The 16,194-nt window shown below is 34.2% G+C and overlaps 2 protein-coding genes and 1 long non-coding RNA gene across 3 annotated transcripts in view; 2 read left to right on the top strand and 1 right to left on the bottom strand.

Moving 5' to 3' along the window:
• The window catches only part of LOC126979040 (peptide transporter family 1-like), a 40,436-nt gene extending 38,797 nt beyond the window's left edge, over positions 1-1,639 (bottom strand). The window contains exon 1 of the mRNA XM_050828215.1: positions 1,490-1,639. Coding sequence (XP_050684172.1) covers positions 1,490-1,543 — 54 coding nt within the window. The 5' untranslated portion in view covers positions 1,544-1,639. The remainder of the gene's footprint in view (positions 1-1,489) is intronic.
• Positions 1,640-8,775: 7,136 nt separating this feature from the next.
• On the top strand, positions 8,776-12,477 carry LOC126979090 (carboxypeptidase inhibitor SmCI-like). Its single transcript, XM_050828301.1, has 4 exons — positions 8,776-9,011; positions 10,274-10,465; positions 11,195-11,282; positions 12,240-12,477. Exons 1-4 carry the CDS (start codon positions 8,843-8,845, stop codon positions 12,403-12,405), a joined length of 615 nt encoding a protein of 204 aa, XP_050684258.1. The 5' UTR covers positions 8,776-8,842; the 3' UTR covers positions 12,406-12,477.
• Positions 12,478-15,143: 2,666 nt separating this feature from the next.
• On the top strand, positions 15,144-16,135 carry LOC126979104 (uncharacterized). The gene is made up of 2 exons (XR_007732750.1): positions 15,144-15,338; positions 15,649-16,135. It is a non-coding gene; the product is annotated as an uncharacterized LOC126979104 (long non-coding RNA).
• Positions 16,136-16,194: the final 59 nt, after the last annotated feature.

The raw sequence follows: 16,194 nt of genomic DNA, 5'->3' as shown, positions 1-16,194 counted from the left end.
TCCCTTGGGTACCAAAGGGTAACTTGCTTGTACCATTTTTCGACATTACAGTGTAGCATATGGCTTGTCCATCTCCATTTTTGTTGATAAGTATGTCAGGGACTTTGGTACTTTCTCTGATCTGAGGTAGAGATTATATCTTTAATTTTTATCCCCAATAGACTTGTCTCCATCGCTGGCACACTGTTAGTTTGTTTCTATGTTGTTCAGTTAGGGCCTAAGTTTCACAGCCATAAGTTATACAGGGCATGACACAGGTGGTATAAGCTTTCCTTTTATTGTTTATGTTTAGTTCCTTGCTTTTCGTGATCTCCTTGAGAAACCAGTACTGCTTCCATCCGTTTGCTATTCTTTTTTCTTTTATCATCTGGTCCCCAGGGGAACAGGTTACCAGTTATCAACAATTATGTTGATTGAAGTTCACGGCAGACACAGGTGCCTTCTGTCTCGTACGTTTAGTCTATACGCTAGTATATTGTAAGTCTATTATATAAACGCCCAGATATCATTCAGAGGAATTGAAGCTTGAACCATTTGACCGTGTGCAACGCAGAGCCATTAGGATCTGGGATCCTGCACTCTGTTAAACCATCGATCTTGCGGAGAGTGTTCTGTAGAGCAATTGGAGTTTGGACCTAGCCCCTGCTGTCTATGACACTTTGAAACCACACGTTACTAATTTAATTATATCACACTATCTGGATGTGATGCGTTCTTCAAGGAACTTACTACGACGCACAACCTAACTTAGGAATGCATTTCTTGGAAGGAGTGTTCTAGGCAACATACTATATAGGTTACTTCACAAACAAGCGCCTTGACCTACCTTAAGGCCTATCGCAGACGACACACTTTTTGTGCTATCGAGTCTGCGGCCCACAAAATGTCTGCGTCCCACGCAAAATATCTTTGGCAGATATTTCACAGACTCAACGCATACGACGTACATTTTCAGTCATTTTGTCGGTAGAACTGTAGGAATTGCCGTTTGCGGTGTGTTATTTCGTACTTGAGATACAAAAAAGATATTCAGATTTTGGGTTAAGGGTAAAGAACAGCGACGCTCCTGTGATTATAGAGTGATAATTTCTTCTATATAAATAAGATGAAGGGACACATAATATACAATTTAATACAACCACTACACTACATATACATCCTGTGAGTAATAATAGCCTATCTGCGTTATTTTAGTGAATATTAGCTGCATTAAACAAGTAACGTAAATATCATTGAACCAATAGTAGTTGTACTGATAAGGCAATTGAATTAGTTTTAGAACTCAAGATAAACTATGCAGCAGTAAAATGCCGTATTATATTCAGCTGTATTTCGCTGCAAAAAAACGTATAAATACATTTTGGTTACTTATAACATTGTTGTAAGTAAGAATTGCATAATAAAACGCAACCGTCATTAAAACTAATGTTTCACGTTAATGTGTTAAAAATTAAGAATAACGTATAAAATTGTTTTTAAATAGACTTACTCTTTTACACGGCGCCAAAAGATTTGTTTCTTGCGTGACAGCACTTTCCTCCATTGCATGGGCTTGCTAAATATAGTGATTAAAACTGAGCATACGACAGGTAGCAGTAAGATAAGAACACAATGAGATAACTATGATGAAACAATCACCAACGTATTTTGCGCAATGTCCTATACTTCACGTATATTATGCAGTAAATTCTATATAGAAAAAAATGGTAAATATTTGCCATTGGCTGTAGTAAAGAGGACAATTAATTATAATGTTCCTGAACACAAGCAGTTATCGGAAGCGATGGTGCGGTCACTATATATAAAGAAGCGTATTGAGCAACCTACTAAACACGGAGTACTAATTGTAATTGGAAATATCATTCATGGCTGGTCATAGTTACATGCTATAGATCCAAGGACACCTAGACTTCTTGTTGCATTTTTTCAGCGGAATTTGTTTTTACACATCTGAATACGTCTTTATATGCTAACAAAACCTTTTTACACAAGATGTTTAGAGGATATAAAGTGATAGATAATTTAGCTTAGCTGTACTAAAGAAAATTAAAAAGAAACTGAAAGCGCCTAGTGTAGATAAGAAATGTTCACTAGTAGAGTAGTTAAATACTAGTATTTAGTTATACAAAGCATCAAATATGTAATTTTTTTATGTCGCTGTAAACTCATAGACCGTCAGATATAATTCACAGAACGTGTGAATTTGTAATTTATGCAATCGCAGAAATACCGCTGATATTATTCGAAAGAATGATTTTTGCTCACACAAATCTTTAAATTTAGTTTAATTTGAGAGGAAGTCTTACAAGCAATGTCGCCCAAACTCACTTGCAGCTTGCTGGTTTAAAGGTACGCGTTTGTTTTAGGTAGCCAATGTGTTTTAAATGATGTTTTTATGTGTGTTGTATCCATATTACTTGTAAGCTAAATTCAGTTAATTGTAACTATATTTTTTCAAAATTGCATTTTAAAACCCGTTATTTGAGTTCAGATTCTACCATTAATTCGAAGCTAGAAACCTCCCTTCCACTAAACTGGCGTAACTCAGCGGTATTTGGAACATGGAAACTTCTTTTGTAGTTACTGAATAAGACAGAGCTGTCAATAATTATTCTAGGACTGACTGAATTAAAATATCTAGAAATATATTAAAGCTTCATTGACAAAGAAGGCTTACTGTTGTATAGTAAATTATATATAGGATAATGACGCATGGATCTTGATTGGTTCTACGCAGGCTCCCAGAAATTGTATAATGTCATCTATATATATAAAAATGAATTGCTGTTCGTTAGTCTCGCTAAAACTCGAGAACGGCTGGACCGATTTGGCTAATTTTGGTCTTGAATTATTTGTGGAAGTCCAGAGGTTTAAAAGGTGAATAAATAGGAAAATGCTGCTAAATTAAATAAAAATAACAAATTTGTTTTGCCTTTGACGCTTTATTGACGCACGGTTTGACAGTTCTGCTGTGAAACAATTTCATTACGACAGCAGGGTGCATATTTTACGAAGTAATTTTTGATGTTATGATTGACGAATTCATATAAAAACATTATTTTATTTATTATATACAGAACAACGTCTGTCGGGTCAGCTAGTAATATATATAAATTACGTGACACGTTATTTGTCCGCGATGGACTCCTAATCTATTGAACGGATTTAAGTGGGGATTACTTCATGGAGTGCAGTTAGGTCCAACTTGAGAGATAGGATAGTTTTTATTTAGATTTGGGACCCATAATTATTTTTATTTTCAATATTTGTTTTGTATGGACATTTTTTCTATGAGAGAATTTAGTGACGCACGGTTTGACAGTTCTGCTGTGAAACAATTTCATTATAACAACATTTATTACGAAAGCATTTTTACGAAATAATTCTTGATGTTTTGAAATATTAATGGCAAATTCCTATAAAACAGTATTTATATTATCTACAGAACAACGTCTGTTGGGTCAGCTAGTATAATATAAAGTATGAAACATGGGCTGGGACTTTCTTATCAGTTCTTCTCCGCATGTCAAAGCCCCTCTACGAACTGATGTAGCTTCATGAAAATTAATATTTAACACATATATTTACATAATAAATAACCTTAACAATATTCTTAAAAAATATTTAGTTGCAAAACGAAATTATGTTTATGAAGCAATTAAAAAAAATTGCAACTGAATTACAGTACAGAAAAAGATAGATTAGATAAAATATTTTTTATTACCCAGACAATTAAGTGATGCAAATAAATTCCTCGTGTTCCAAAAAACATTCAGAGCTTTCACTTCTATGAGTATTCTTGAGAACACTTTCATCACTAACTTCTATCGATAAATATTGAGAAATATATTGAAACGTTTGTAAACAAAAGATGTAAACATTTGTCGACATTTTGTGGCAGGAAATTAGTCTCACTGACGATCCGAAAACATTTCCAAACGATCGTGCCCAGAGTACACTAAAAAAATGGGTGAGAGGTGCTTTTCTTTTCGAACAGCTTTGCATTATTTTTTATTTAAAAGCAGCTAAGAGCAGTAATAACAGCAAGACTTCCTGGGCGCCGCAGGAATCAACTTTGTAGGGTAAGTTTGAGTGTATACAGTTTTCTTAATGAAAGGATTTATAGGTTCAGATTTTGCTTGATGTTTGACTTCCATATTAATGCGTGCAAATCTTTCTCCTTTTTCTTCTTCCTTTTTGATAAGTATGAAATAAGGTCGGAATTCATTCGAATACATTTTGTTGATTTTTTTTACGTTTAAATTTTTCAATGCTAGTAGTGTAGAGACAATGACAGAATCATTTGTCAAGAGATGTAACCATTGAGTTTATTGAGAAAGAAGTCTGGACATTCCTGTATCGAGGAACAAAATTTATCTTTGACGAGATGCTGGTATTCTATCACAAGTTATTTATTTTCATCAAAATGCATATACAGTTTGTATACGTCTACTAAGTTTGTCTAAATAAAATAAAATAGGCTGAAACACAAATGATTACAACAGTAATCTGATGATTAATGAGACGTCTACCAGTCTTTTGTACAGGGTGCCGGCTAGATTATTGGCCACAATGGCGCCTTTTTCTGCAGTGATACTGAATTGTGTGAGCATTATTGTGTTTCAGTCTGATGGGCGCCGTAGCTAGTGAAATTACTGGGCCAATGAGACTTAACATCTTATGTCTCAAGGTGACGAGCGCAATGGTAGTGTATGTTGGGTTTCTCAAGAATCCTGAGCGGCACTGCATTGTAATGGACAGGGCGTGTCAATTACCATCGTCATCACATCATATTCTCACATCCAAATCTATCAAGTCATTTGATTACTTTTGTCGCGTACACGTGCATATAGCCTGAGATCCCACCGCTCGATTCTGCAGGTACATTTTTTTTTGATGAAAATAATTATAAATTAACTTTTGAGGAGTATGCAAGGTTGCGGCTGGCTAAGAGCTGGCAGCCATATTTTTTCATTTCTTGACATAATCTCCCTTAAAATAACGTACAATTTAAAAAAAACATGGGTGCAATTACATCAGAAAACTAATTGTATTTAAATAAATTACAGATACTTGTGGGTAATTTTTAATAGACAACCAATCGCTAATGCATTGCATACTCTCTAAACATTTTATTTTATTTACAGTTTATTTAAAATTAGTTTTATCAAAACACGTACCTGCAGAATCGAGCGGTGCGATCTTGTAGTATTGTATATATATATATCACATTTTTGAAGTAAATCTTCTTTAGGCGCGACTTGGGGGTAACTCAGAATTTTTTTCTGACGGTAGTAACGCTCAGTACAAAAGTCAAGTGAAATCATTTTTTAAGCCTTTATTATTTAACTGCCTTATTCATAATAATACGCTTTTTGAGGGTATAAAGCTATATTAGTTATAACGTGTTTTAAGCCTATCGAACGTTCGATAAAATTCCTTATTCATATTCGTTAGATAAATCTCCCATAACTAATACGTCTCTATAGTACGCAATGTTGCCATTTCATACAAAAAAACATGATTTTAACTAATTTAATGAGGAACTGTCAATGGAAACAGACATCTTTTCAATGTCAATGGTTTGTCTGTTGTCAAAAGTAAATGTCAAAATAATTTCAACTTCAAAAATTAAAGTTTTGAAGTCTGTCGGTTGTCAATCTATGACGGATATCCAACAACTTTGAGCGGGAAGCTATTATTTAATGAACAAGCTGATCGATGTCGGCCATGTTTTTTTGCGTTCGAGTGCTTAAAATAGGTATATAGAAGGATCCTAGCTACTATAAGCCACGTCAGCTTTATCGAAGAGATAATGAGCGTTTCAGCTCTAATATGCGATTATGAATACCATGTTTTAACAAGCGTATATTAGCGATGTTTTAAATCTCCGCTAAGTTATTATGAATAAGACAGTAATGGTTTTAAAAAATATTTTAAATTGCTCAGTAATATTTTTTTTAAATCCCCAAGTGTTTTTATTTTATTTATTACTACTATTGCAATAAATAATATATAACTATTCAGAAATTTTCTGACATTCGTTAATTTGTTCTTGTTTTTTGTTTTCATAATTAGGATAGGCAAAGGGTTCGAGCCCATACAGCCATTTGTTAAAATTCAATTACAATATTTATATGTGCTAATAATAATATTACATTCAATTTCTTATTATCAATTATTTTATTAATGAGTGAAATTCTTAAAATGTGCGAATGGACAATGAACTGAATTAAAAATAGTATAAATATAATGAAAATAATAATCAGTCAAATTAAATGGCGAAATCCCAGGAATGTCTTACTCTTTCATCAATAAATAAGAATAAAAGAGAAAATCAAGAATCTGATAATGACCTGACCTGTAAAAAGTGTAAGTGTTTATATTCTGATGAATAATAATATCAAAATATAACATTATGTCATTCTTTGTAAAATAAATAAAATCTCACTTGATAAAATAATATTAATTATATTATATATTAATAAAGGCATTTTTTTATTTTAGGTAGAGAAAATGCCAACTTTGCTCAAAATATTAAGTTATATATAGCTTTTCTGAGAAAAAAAATAGCAAAAAATCTAACAATGTCACAAGATCCTAGCACTTCAGTAATACGTGAGTGCTTAGTTGGTGACACGGCTTTATTTAATGTAATATATTAATGCGCCTGTTAATTAATATTCCTAAAGTTAATTATTATTAAGTTTTACTCCAATCGCGCGTAAAGATTATACGCACACACTTTTTTTCAATATACATACCTTAATTAGCACCAACGCCATTTGCTTACCGCAGATTACCTCCAACTACAGATAACAATTAATATGAGCACAAAAGACCTTGCGGCTTGTACCATCACGACGACACACCATCATATCTATTATGCCTTTGATGATGCAACTAACCTACTAGTATTTTATCTTTTTTCCGCATTATAACTAATATAAGCTCTGCTTTTAATATACTTAATTAAATACCTGGACGACCGAGTCTTGCTTGGATTTTTAAGATTGTACCTTCTTGAACAAAAAAAACTAATAGGACATCTGGATTCGAACCGGGGTCTTCTGCTTTCCGGATCACCCAATGTCCCATCTGAGCTATTATAGTCTTGTATAACAGTGACGAAATTTACCTTTGTATTTTAATGTTATTGTTTCAATTTCTCATCAAAACACGGATGAAACTTATATTTTTAAAATTGAAACCTAGCTAGATCGATTTTACGCCCCCGAAACTACCTATATACTAAATTTCATTTAAATCGTCGGAGGCGTTTCCGAGATTCAGATTAAGTATATATATAAATAAATATTAAATATTGGGAACTATACTCTCGAAATTGTCGACGAGTACGTCTACCTCGTACAAACAATCTAGTTACGGCCGTTCCCAATATTGAGTCTATCTCTTACTTGTGATAAAAATCGTAACTATCGTTGACTTTTCTTTCCCAATAAACTTATCGACGGTAACTCACCATATCCGTACACTCTGTCTGTCAATGGGATGACATATAGATTACTAGCGATAGAAGTTTGTATGGAAATTGCAATTCACGCGCACCAATATAACGGCCGTTCCCAATATACTATCTACAGATAGAGATAAATTTTTGTTTACCTTCTACTGTCAGTAATTAGCTGTCAATAATTTGAATCTGTCCCAATATACCCGATAAGTCATTCTTATCGCCTTATGTTAGGACGCGTGAATTGCAATTTCCATACAAACTTCTATCGCTGTTAAGCTATACGTCGCCCCAGAAAAGTCAACGTTAGTTACGATTTTTAACTCAAGTAAGAGATAGACTGAATATTGGGAACGACCGTTAGGCGATAAGAATGACTTATCGGGTATATTGGGACAGCAGGCAAGTCCGATTTCGCGAAAGAGGTCACTCGTCGAATCCAACTCGGATGGGCAGCATTAGGGAAACTCCGTAAAATCTTTTCGTCCCAAATACCACAGTGTCTGAAGACCAAAAAGATAAAATTCAAGGCCTTGGTAGGCTCTGAATATAATTAATATTGATGATTAGTAGACGAGTGATATTATTTATATTTAAGAACAAATTATTGACTTAAGCTCAACTAAAGAGCGACTTTGGATGTTGAATCTGCATGACACTGCATGTCCTGAGCATACGTTTCATAAGATGGTACGTAATTATCGATTTTAGTTTATCATACTGGATTTTTTTCTCGAGATCGACTCAAAAAGCACCCGCGATCGACCAGTCGTTCCCGATCGACCGTTTGAGCACCCCTGGCGTAGACTGTAGTGTGCGTCCACCATTGCTGCGAACTAAGTACGACTAAAAATTAATATTATTTTAAAATGAATCTATATCTTCATAAAGTGTAACTATGAGAGATTTCTATACTATTTGTTTCTCATTATTCCGTGGTAGTGTGCAATTTCATGAACATGTATTCAACGAGGCACTAAGAAGATTTCTATCGAAGATGTGAAGGTGATATAAGAAATGGGATTTTTAGCACTCACAAGTAGTAGTCGCAGTTTTTAGTGATGCAAACTTTAAATTTATTGAAGAAGAATATCTCTCTCCGTTCTGAGACCTTCACAATAAAGAGATCAAGACAGCTCCTTGTTTCCTGTTTGTCTTTGTTTAGTTTATTAATAATATATTTATTACGATACCACTAGTCTTTCAAACCTATAGATCTCAACACTGCATAAATTGTGTGAATTATTACAACTTCTTGCATATTATTACGTTGCTGTTTTATATAAGTAGAGCATGCTGTATCGGCCATAAAATCAGTAGCAGTTTGTGTTACATTGTTATTGAAATAATATTTAAAGGTTGTTTCATATGAATTTTATAAAGTACCGATTTTTTAAGACAAGTATTATTATATTTACCATGTTATGTATAACGTGGTTAGACTGTCGTCAAAGACATCGCACCAAGACAAGAACTTCTACCACAAAAGATCCAAGAATCGCACGAGTTTGTATAAAACTTAACCAGACTTTGAAAGGTAATATAACAATGGTTTTAAGATTTTGTGAAATTGGGATATATTATATATTATACTTTACTAGAACTCTTGGCGAATTAAGTTCCTGAAATGCAAATTGTTGAGGATTAGCGTTTTCTATAATGTTCTTATTATATATACTATTAATTAGTTATTAACAAGTTACTACAAAATAAATTACTGCGTTACTGATTTCGGACGTGACGAGCTCAAATATGGTGTAGTTCAGATTTCAAGACGATGTTCAATAATGCTGAGCGTCACTTCTTTGTAATCTCCAGGTCGTTGCGTATTTTCGGATGAACATTTTGTTTATCATATAGGTAATTTCTTTTCATAATATTAGCCTTGTATTTATTATTCGCCTATTCGGATACCAATCAATTATTATGATATAAATATAAAAAATTCACAATCGTATAGGGAAAAGGAATTCATTTGTAGCATTTGTTCCCTTTTATCCGAAATCTGAAATTGATTCATCAATTCATTCAGCTAATTGGGGGAAATAAATAAATGCTTAAAATGAAAGTGTAAATATGTCAACTTCATCTGAAGATACCCTGACTCTTTATATGGATCAAAATTCATAACACAAGAAATAATAGCAAATGTAATTATCACTACAGGTGACGACGAGGTGAAATTTTTGAGAAATCAATACTTTAACGGCAATATACATTAACTGTTCTTTAATTGACTTCAAGATCAGGAAGAGGTTCATAACTCGACTGTTTTTTTATATGTGTTTTTTTTATATCTCCGCAGCTACTTCGAAACCAAATTTTTAAATTATTTTACAGCTTTTGCAAGCCGGATTTTTGAATGAAGAGAGGACAAACGAGCGTACGGGAGTATTGAGGATTTACCTGATGTGAAGTGATCACGGCCGCTTACAATCTCTTGCAACACCAGAGGAATCGCAAGAGCGTTGCCGACCCGACTAGTCGTTTGTGGAAGAAACTTCCTTGAAAGCAGCACTGTGGAGAAACGCCACACATCCAGATGGTGGAAACGATATCCTAATTTGTGATGCGTTGTTTATTTAATTCTCGTCCATTGGTTGTGGCTCAGACATATGAGTTACCATAGGCTTATGGTAGCTCAAGCAAATGGTATAGTTGACCAACTAAGCTCATCGTGTCGTATTTGGGTGTCGGTGTACGCACTCATCATATAAATTCACTCTGATAATTCTTCACTAACGAGACCAGAAGAAGTATACCACTAACACTGATACATCTTCTTTATTCTTCCTATAGCTCGACACAAGTCATGTTTTCTGCGACCTGACACAGGTCCGTGTAGAGCTGATATTATTCAATGGTATTATGATGCAAGGCAAAGCAAATGCTATAGATTTTTTTGGGGCGGCTGTCAGGGAAATGGAAATAGATTTGAAACTTTGAATGCATGTGTGGAATATTGCCACTTGGATGTATCGAACCCTGTTGGTAATTAATTAACATCTTATTATTATATAATAATAGATACGATTAGGAATTATAAAGTGTTGTAAAAATTTTAATGATAATTCAGTTCTCCTCATTTTTGATCGGATCTCGCTGGGAGACTCCGAGCACAGCCCTCTCCATTGCTCTCTGAGCGACCATGAGCTTTCTCATCAGGCCCTTAGTTACGAACTAAGTCATCACTGGTAACACACACTGGTTGAAAACTTTTGTCTTTAGATTGATTAGTGGTATTAGGACGAGAAGATTTAACGGAGCTTCCCGAACGCTTCCCGAGTTGGATTGAACGAGCCTGCCGTTGGGCCAGCAAGGTTCTCGACTGGCGACCACGTACCGGAAGATGCAGTGTTGGCAGGCCCCCCACGCAATGGACCGATGATCTGGTCAAGATCACCGGAATACTTTGGGTGTGGGTAGCGCAGGACCGGTCATCGTGGAGATCTTTGGGCCTTTGACCAGCAGTCTTCCTTGATATGATGACCATAAAAAATTGCAGCTATGCCAATATATAATAACATATAAGTTTAATTATTTGAGTCTTTATTTGAAGGTGGGATAGATTTAAAAGTTAATATAATTAACGAGAATTTGATAATGTTAAAAAGTCGAAATACAAAATGAACATCAGAAATTTCTCTTCTGTTTAGTCTTTATTTAATTTATTATTGGATTGTTTTATATTTAAATCTTTCTCATCTAATTTAATTTCAGCAAGAATACCATATTTCTGTGCGTTATCATTTGACTATGGCAATTGTTTTGGTTATTTTAACCGATGGTCCTGGGATTCGTTAACAAGGTATTTTGGTATTATTAAATTTTGTTTTAACGATTACTGCAGGATTTTGATTACAGGAAAAAGTCGCGATATTTATATAGACTTAAATAGCTAGATAATTGATACGTCTAGATAGAGCCTGTCGAAATAATAATAGATAAATAGTAATGTCCTTGACAAAAGTTGTAAAAAGTTACTATTTTTAGATTAGTTATTAACAAGCAGTTTCAAAAATCTTGTTTGCAGTGACTCAAGTTTGTCAATTTATGTTTTGAATGTGAAGCTGTAACAAGCAAAAAAAAGCATAACTCAGAATCGAGTCTAGAAGTGTATTTAAACATTTAGGAGTGCGTAATAATTATCTAATTAAGTCATCTGCAGGGCATTTGCCGATCATAATAAACCAGCTGTTTTAGAGCCAAATGGAATTATTATCCACCACGATGGCAAGCGTCCTGATGGAATGACCCTGGTGGGCACGGGGAAAATGGCTGGTGTGGGACGCGACCTGCGTTGACACTCTGGCCCCTTATCATGTCCAAGTTACTTCACTTGATGCTGGAGCTGCTGCTTGGACTCCCGAAGACAGCAAACGTCGCAATTATGTTGGTTTTAGTGAGTCTTACATCTTTGTGCCGTTTGGTGTCAAGACACTAGTAGACACGACACGATACGAGACAGTGGGGCCCAGAGGCGCGGAGAAAGTATAAAGTACTATCTACACGTCTCAATAGGGCTACTGGAAACCCAAGCACTGACAGCTAATTCGGTCAACGGATCAGCCTAGCTATCCAACGCGGCAACGCTGCCAGTATTCTTGGTTAATTAATGATGTAAATTAATGATTGTTTTCATTTAATATAATCTAGTATTATAAATATAGTTGTAAGATTTGTTTTGTTTGTTGTTTTTAAGAGTGCCTATAGGAACTTATAATAATAATATCCTAGTTCTAGTATAAGTACGATTTATTTGCAGGACCTGTAAGCGTCATTTGTATTCGGGCTGTGGTGGTAATCAAAATAATTTTCAAACGAAAACAGAGTGCCTAAATACATGTTTGAAACCACCCAACAACACATTGGTCAGGAGTAATATGTTAACTACCTGTATTCCTGCGCTAAACATACCTGAAATGGATTAAGGCTGTCTTATTGATGTGTGTGATATGACATAATATCCCTACCACAAGAAAACTGCGAATAAAATATATCAATATAAATTTGTTTTTATTATCGAAAATTATAAAAAACAAAACTTATAATAATGTATACGCATAAAGTATACACAAGCTACGGACGCTTAGATACTCGTACAAAATGGACCAGTAATGTATACAGACTGCCCAAGATCGGTCGTTGTCGAAGTCTTTCAGCAGTGGATATCTTCGGGCTAGTGATGATGAATGTATCAGCATCATCATCAGCCGGAAAATGTCCTCTGCTGGACAAAAGCGTCCCCAAAGATCTCCACGGTGATCAGTCCTGCCCTGCCATCTAACGTATCCCGGAGATCTTGATCTGATTCAGTTCTCCTATGGATCTCCTCATTTCTGAATCGATATCGCAGGGAAACTCCGAAAATAGCCCTAACCATTGTCCTCTGAGCGACCATGAGGTTTCTCATCAGGCCAATAGTTACTGACCACGTCTGCGTATCGTAAGTCATCGCGTAAGTAAGTCGTAAGATGAATGTATATATAATTCCTTCTAATTATACCTGCTTGTTAATTTTCCATAAATAATTAAAGTATTTTTTCTTAAAGTAAATAAATTTATTTGGACGGATAATATTGAAACAGAATAAATGTGTTCATTCGCAATTTTTTTTCTGTGTATTTTTCCTATTTGATATCAGATTTGAACATCATTTTTTCTGGTTCTGTGAACAATTATTTATCATATTATTAGATATTACTTGCACATTCCATAGATAATTTATTGTGTGAATCAGGCTTAAGTATTACTTTTGGTCATTCATAACGTTTGGTTTTATTAATTGAAATAATACATTTCCAATTTACAGATAAGTCACACTAAAATTAATATTTGCTGATTATATTAACTATTAATTTAGGTTTCAAGTTTCATAACGTTTAGTATTAACAACAAGCATTTCCATACAGAAAGTAACATTTAAAGTAGAACTGATAAAATAGATCACACAATATGTCTTCTGCATTTTGCAATGATGTGGTAACAAGAACAAGTGACTATAAATATCCAAATTTAAAGGTTTCTAAAGAAAACTGTACCGTCGAACTGATCTAGCGGTGAAACCAGAGGATAGGTTTCGAAACTCTTTAATAAAACCGTGTATTTGCTTGTATCCTAGCCGTGTCTGTGCTTATTACAATTCTTTATACTCGAGCGGCTTATGGATATCGTATTCACGCCGGGCTCATAGCATTCTACGTGTCACGTATAATAATGCCTTTAGAAGACTATTCGTGGCGTACAACACTGCTTCTGGAATGTTTGCTGATGCATCAGGGGATGGTTTCCATGCCATCATACGCAAAGAAGCGATCTCCATGTTGAACTTTCTACGTGGTAGCAGCATTAAAAGATGAGAGTCTACCAAAAACACTTAATACAGTTAACTGTAGTTTTATAAATATGTATATTAATTTAATTGAATTTTTTTTAAAATAAGAATCCCGCTGAATTTTAGCGCTCGTTCTTCTCAGGTCTGAGGCATATATTTTCGAATTTATGGATTGTTTTTGAAGTTAAATAAGCGACTTTTATTTGTCTCAGAGAAACTTGGCTATATGTTAGTAAATTTATTAGTAACAATGCTTCTTATGAACTATGTCACTATTGTTATCTATAATATGTTAGTGTTAGTGTTAGTTAAAACGCTAGAGATGTTACTGCTACACTACAGCAGGGAGGCTCTTTTTTTCGCATTTTGACATGGAAATCGTCGACATATGCATCATTCAAGATACACTTCAACCCAACGTGAACACACCCAGCAGATCCATACATAGGCATTACTTAGACTTGTAGAACTCTATACGACATTCATAGGCCGCTTGAGTAAAAGTTTGGCGAAATCCTTTGAATGAAGACTTGCGGCCAAGCTCCTCAATGACAGCGCTCTACACTCGAGAACCTAGAGCGGGCTCTACGAGATATTCATTTGAAAAAAAATAGTATTTTTTTTGCATGCATGTTTTTTTAAGAAACTCATGCGCGCTAATATAATGAAAGTATAGACACTTTGTATGTGCAAGTATAAGCTCTCTAAAGTCGCAGTTCGCGCATTATCGGTTGCAAAGCATAATGAAGCGCCTGATCATATCTTAGAGCAAAATTTATGGCGCAAACAGTTTATATGCTTTTAATCCTTGTTAATAATTACTAATCTGAATAAATGTACCTACCCAAAAAAATACAAGCTGTAAGAATAACACATCTAAATTTCGTACTAAACAAATGCGTCATGCCGAGATAAAAGCTTTTTTAACTGAAAAGAAAAATGGTAGTTCACAATAGCTCTGCAGTGCTGTATAACCAGCAGCAAGCATTAGCAACCTACAAATAAGACTTAAGGGTATGTGTAACAGGATTGAGTAGTGTTCATAGCTCAAAATAACTAAATTTTCACCATAAAACTTGTATTAAAACACCACCTTTTTTGCGTGCACTCTGAATACCCTTGGCCTTAACGCGTGCACATTTGGATTTACTAAACTTTTCTTGACTTATACATGTGTCCTAATTTTCTTTTTATTCATGGCCTATAATTATTTGAAAATAATTACTGAAACTCATTTAAAGTTTGATACCTCCTAAAATATTTATTGGTGACTTATTCCCTTTTCAAAGTTATACTTCTTTATATTATATTACAATATTATTGATTTTATATTATTTAGAGAATGTATGAATATTATTATTTTACGACATTTTGAAATATCAGAATATTTTATGTTGTCATAAACTACGGCCTCGTTCAAATTGTAGTTTGAAGCAATTATTATATTTGTTGGCTATACACATTAATATGAAATTCAGTGGAATATTGATTTTCGCTTTTATTTTTCTTTTTATTTATTTAGCTGAGGCGGTAAGTGAAGAAATATTATCTACAATCATTATTTTTTAAGCTGCTAAGATTTGAATATTACACATTAATTATAGGCCCATCGGAACCTGGCCCAACCAGTGCAGCCCAATCAATTGAATATGATTCAATCAGTCCAACACAACATTGTCCATAGGCTTAAGGAATTCAATCGCATATTTAAAAGCACCATAGAAATGATAAAATTTGATTTGAAAGACTTAAAACCAATGGCACTAGGAGAAAGAAAATAATAACTCCGTTACTATGACAATATAGGATAAAAGATATTATAAAAATAATTTATTTTCAGTGCGATGTGTGCAATGCCAGAGAGGATAAGTCATGGAAATTTGTAAAAGTGTCTATTCCTAAGCGAAGGTTTATGGTTCGACTCTTAAACGTTACATCACCCTACTAAAAGTTACATGTCCCTTACATTTACGTAATCATCAGTCTTATGTCTTTCCTATATATAGCGTATCATATTTTTATAAAAATGCATAAATTATATCTTCTGGGATTTATCAGGCGCGCCGTGAATCTAGACCTAAAAATCAACTATTCCTGAGTGACGGTGGAGTTAAGGATCAAGCCAAACGGACTACATTAGCACCAAAAGTAAAAACAGTTCTACGACAACTCCGTGGAAGCAAACATTTAAAAGACAATGAAAATTATCGCTACCTTGTCAATAAATTGAAGAACATATTTCGTACCTCTCCTCCACAATCACCCAGAAAATGCTCTAAGTGTAAAGGCTAATTGTAATATATAAAAATAAAGTATTCAGTCTTCAACCTTGTATTCAGTCTAGGATAGCTGAACCAATACCATTATATATTCTTATGAAAACTAA

Source organism: Leptidea sinapis, chromosome Z (genome assembly GCF_905404315.1).
Source record: "Leptidea sinapis chromosome Z, ilLepSina1.1, whole genome shotgun sequence".
Lineage (NCBI taxonomy): Eukaryota > Metazoa > Arthropoda > Insecta > Lepidoptera > Pieridae > Leptidea > Leptidea sinapis.
Note: the sequence above shows the minus strand (reverse complement) of the source record. Positions and strands in the feature narration are given on the sequence as shown.